The sequence below is a fragment of the Plasmodium gallinaceum genome, assembly GCF_900005855.1.
Source record: "Plasmodium gallinaceum strain 8A genome assembly, contig: PGAL8A_v1_119, whole genome shotgun sequence".
NCBI lineage: Eukaryota > Apicomplexa > Aconoidasida > Haemosporida > Plasmodiidae > Plasmodium > Plasmodium gallinaceum.
Window position 1 is genome coordinate 222,673 of NW_021628276.1, and position 5,408 is coordinate 228,080.

The 5,408-nt window shown below is 17.4% G+C and overlaps 1 protein-coding gene across 1 annotated transcript; it reads left to right on the forward strand.

Moving 5' to 3' along the window:
- Positions 1–1,572: 1,572 nt before the first annotated feature.
- Positions 1,573–5,408, forward strand: PGAL8A_00418100 (conserved Plasmodium protein, unknown function; the record flags this gene model as incomplete). Its single annotated transcript, XM_028672897.1, has 2 exons — positions 1,573–4,531; positions 4,912–5,408. The coding sequence occupies 2 exons, from the start codon at positions 1,573–1,575 to the stop codon at positions 5,406–5,408; spliced, it is 3,456 nt and encodes a 1,151-aa protein (XP_028529404.1).

The following is a 5,408-nucleotide window of genomic DNA, read 5'->3' on the forward strand; positions in this document are numbered from 1 at the left end:
CGTACATATATTATATATATAGAAAAGTATCTTTTTTAATAAATATGTTTTTTATTTATATGAAAAAAATTTTTCTTTTTATGAATTGTTAATTTTTTTGTTTATAATTATTATTTCATATTTTATAAATATATTTTTTTCGTATATATATTGTTATTGTTTTATTTGTTTTGTTTTTGTTTTTTTATACATTTTTTTTTATTTATAATTGCTATTTTATTATTATTATTATTTTTTTTTTTTTTTTTTGGTATAATTCTCTATTATATGAAAATAAGTTGTGAATTTAAATTATTATATTTTTTTTAATATAAATAAGTTTTTTCTATTTCAATTACATAGTATCATAACAATGAAATGTATAAATGTATATAGGTTGTATATATTTTTAGTTATAATTATTTATCATTTATAATAATGTCGTCATAAGTTAGAATATTGTAATTATTTCATCTTTTAAATTTTGTCTTTGTACAAAAAAAAATAAATGTTAAAATTTTTTTTTCTTTTTTTTAATATTTTAAAAATAATTATATCATTAGATAATTTGTTTCATATATATATATCTTAAAATGTTTATTTTAAGAAGCAAACAAAAAAAAAAAAAAAAAAGATCTGGTAACTTTTATATTTAGGATGAAGATTATAAAATCATTTGAACCTCCGAAGATTTTGAATACTTTTAAAGAAATATAACGTAAAATAAATCATGTAGGCTTATTAAAAATTAAAAAAATAAAATATTAATATATTTTAAATATAGAAATTAAAAAATATATTATTTATATATATAAATTTTTTTTATCATAAATAAATTTGTGTGTATTTTTATTAACATTTTATTCTCTTCATTTTTTTCTATTTTTTGCATTATGATATTTTTTACATAATTGAGAGAAAAGAAAAAAAAAAAAAAAAAAAGCTACATTAATTGTAGCATACTTATATAATTTTTTTTTATTTTTCTTCATATAGACAAAATATATCTTAATTTAAACAATTTCTTAATACATTTTTAATTTGATTCTTTATATTATTAAATATGAAAATTATTATTATTTTATTTTACTTTATTTTTTTGTGATAATTTAAAAATACATATATCTAATTTATAATAATATATCATTTAAATGAAAATTATATATATAATTTTAAGTATTTCTTTTATGTCGTGGAATTTGTATCCTTTGTCTATTAATTTAAATTAGTTTTAACTAATCTTATTAATGTTAAGATTCTTTTTATTCTTTCTAGAATAATTTAGAATTATCATTATTATTGTTTCCGTTATTATTATAACTTTTGATTACTAAGAGAATAACATTTTAAATTATTAATAATTTTAATATTACTATTAATTATTATTATTTTCATTAATTTACTAATATTATAAATTATTATTTTTATTTATACTATTATTATTAGTAATTCTATATTTATCATGAATTATTTCTATTAATAAGTTATTTAACATAATCACTGTTTTCATTTAATAGTTATTTTTTTTTAATATAATAATTTTTTATTGTTTTGTCTTTTATTTGAAAGCAAAAAAAACAAAGTTTAAAAAACATGAAAATAGAAAATAATTTAGACGAACCGATAAATTTAAAGTTTTGCTATGGAATTAATGAATCATTAGGTAGTGTGCATATTATAAAAAAAAAAGAAAAAGAAAAAGAAAAAATAAATATAATATACAGTTCAGATAATAACATTGTTATGCTTGATGGAAAAAAACAAATATTATTTAGAGGTCATTTTAATCAGATATCTCAAATAATTAGAAATTACAACAATGAGTTTCTTATTTCTTGTGATAAAGGAACCAACTCTTTTATTCTTCTGTGGAGGATAAGTAATAACGAATTAACTCCTATAAAGAAGTTTTGTTTCAGTAGTTCATCTTATGATAAAAATAAAAATGATATAAATAAAGATTTAAATGAAGATAATAAAAAAGAAGTATACAAGGAGAATATTAATGAAAATGAAAATAATAATATAGGATATGAATGTGTAGATATAAGTTTTGATAATAGATATATATGTGCTTTAACAGAAGAGAAAACATATTTCAAATCAAATGATAAATTGCTGGAAGGAAAATCAGGTAAAAATAATCTAATTAATAATGTGCATTTTCAAGAACTTATTATCTTTGATGTTAGTGGTGGAGAGAACAATGTTGTATGCACTGATAAAATATATGGAAAAGAGAAACAAACTAAAATTAGATTTAATAAAAATTATGAAATAATTTCTAATAGTTCTTCAAAATTATATATTTATAACTTTGATAAAAAAAATAGAACTATAAGTCATTATAGTCCTTCCTTATATAAAAGTAGTAAAGTATGTGAACAGTTCATTTTCACGGAGACATCATTTATAGAAAATTCTACAGCGTTATTAACGGGAACAACAAATGGTTTTTTAATTGTATGGGATTACAGTACTATTTTTATAAATAAAACTAAAAATAATATTAAGCAAAGAGAATATCAAAAATCATTAGAAATTAGAAAAAATATATCAATTAATATTGTTTTAAGTTATGGAAATTTTGTTATTATAGGATTAAGTGATGGTAGTGTACAAATTTTTGATAAAGAACTGAAATGCTATGCATGGTTTGAAAATGATAAAATAGGTGCAATAAGATCTTTATCTTTTGAATTCTGTAATTTTGAGAAAGACTTTTTTTTATGGAATTCTTTCATTTTATTTACTGATAAAAATATAATTAAGCAAATTAATCCACATAGTTTTCGAAACAAATTTTTGAACGATAAAGAAAAATACATTAGTGATAATAATTTAGATATAAAAAATGATAAAAGTTATAAAATGAAATTAAATAATAAGATAAATGGAAATAATAAAAAAAATCATAACGGTAATTCCTATAGTGATGATAAAATTTCAAATGAATTTCATGATAATGATAGAATTCTTAAAAAAGATAATATTGATATAAATAAAAAAGATGCTATAGTAAATATAGAATCAGAATGTTTGGATGATATTTATAACAATTACAATGTAGATAATTATGAAGAAAATACTACAAAAAATAATAAAAATGAAACAATCCTTCATTTTTATAGTTCATGTATAAATTGTATATGCATAAATCCTGTAAATAATGAAAATATTATATATATTGGAAATAAGGATGGGTTAATTGAAATTTTTGATTTTGATAAAAATGAAAACATTTCAATGATTGATTTAAAAGGTAAGGAAATAATTACTATGATTTTTAGCAACAATGGACAAATAATTTGCGTTGGTTGCAAATGTGGGTCTATTCATTTGATAAATTCTAATAGTTACGAAATTTTTTTTAATAGTAAGGATATGAAGTATGAAATAAAGTATTTATATTTTAGTGAAGATGATAAAATATTGGTTTGTTCTTCCAACAATGGAAATATAATAATTTATAAAAATGATAACGAGAATATATATGATTGGAAGTATGCATATAAAATTGTTAACAATAACAATATCACACTTAATGATCTAAATATAGTGAAAGAAGTAGATAAATATTATACATACATAATTATAGCAATAACAGATAATAGATATATAATTTTTCATTATTACGATTTTCGACATAACAGTGTTGTAATTTCTTACCTCCTCATTGAACAAATTCACACACCTACTTGCTTGACTAGCAATTTATATTTTTATAATAGACAGATATTATGTATTTGTAATGATGCATCTAAAATTCGATTCTTTGATTTGGAAAATAAAAAAATAATTAAAACAGTTCATTTACCATTTAAAGAGAAAAAGGTACAAGCATTTATACCTCTAATAAATTGTAACAATTATCAAGAAAATTTAAAAAACGATGATAATATGTATAAAAATATATTGAATAAAAAAATTAAAAATAATTTTGATAAAAAAAATATATTTTTATTTGTTTTGAATGAAAAAATGATTGTATTTACTCAAAGCCCTATAGATGCAAATTGCTTCAGGTATATAGGTGGAATTGTATGTAGCGGAAGTGTAAAAAATGTTGTTGTAAAAAATAATAAAATTTTTATACAAAGTAATAATAAAATATTTTATTATAATATTAATATTGAAGTATTAAAGAAAAATATAGAAATCCAAAATTATACTTTAGAAACTTTTATTGATCAAATAGGAGGAAGAAAAGGAAAAACATATAATCAAATTATTGATTCTTTTTATTATTGTGAAATTCAAAAAAAAAAGTATGAGGGAAAAAAAGAAAAACATGAAATAAAAAAATTGCTAAATATTTTGTCTATTGAATATATTTTTGCTTCTATCAATGTTTTCTTATCAAAATTTGAGATACAAAATATTATACAAGAGTATCACTTTTACTATAAATATGTTCTACAATTATTAAAAGAACAAAATGATATAACAAATGAAATAGTTTTTATGGAAGATATAAAACTAGTAAATTACAAATCAGAAGAGGATATTCTTCTTCAAAATATATTTTTTATACAATTAAATGAAAAGAAAGGTAAAAGAGAAAAATATTCATAAAAAGATATATATTTATAAGAAAGTTTTAGTAGTTTTTTTTTTTTTTTTTAATTTATATATTTTATGTCTATATAATATAATCTTTAAAAGAATTGTATATTGTTTGAATTTAAAAAAAAAAAAGGTTTTTAAATTTTAAGAAATTTTATATTTTTTAAAAAAGACCATTTATATTTTTTAATTGAAAAAATAATTATATATGTATATTTTATATATATATACTTTTATAAATATCATAAAATAAGAAAAAAAGAAAATATAGTTGTTTTACTATTGTTTTATTATAATAAAATAAAAAAAAAAATTGTTTCCTAAATATGAATAATATTTAGCTTATTAACTAATTTATTTTTATAGATAAAAAGGAAAATTATAATAAAAATTTCCATAAAGAAATATTAAATGAATTTAATAAAGAAGTAGAAATGAATTATATGGATAATGTATTAAAAGAAAAAAAGATAGAGAAAAATGAAATGAATAAAAATGATTTAAATAATAATAAAAACATTAAATTAGAAAATGAATTTGAAGAAAAAGAAATAGATTTTACTAAAGAATGTGAAAATATATACTTCAATATTAATGCATTTATATATACATATTTTAACTTTGTGATGGAAGAAGAAATTAATTTTGAGAAATTACTAGTAGAAATAATAAATTATTACAAAAAGAAAAAAAATCAAAAGAATATAACTTTCAGCGATTTTTTCTATATATTAAAAAAATATGGAGAAATAATGGATCGAAATGAGTTCAAAAGAATTTTTCAAGTTTTTACAAAAAAAGAGGAATTTTTTAATGATGATGATACACTAGATTTTGATACGTTAAAATATTTATTTCAATAG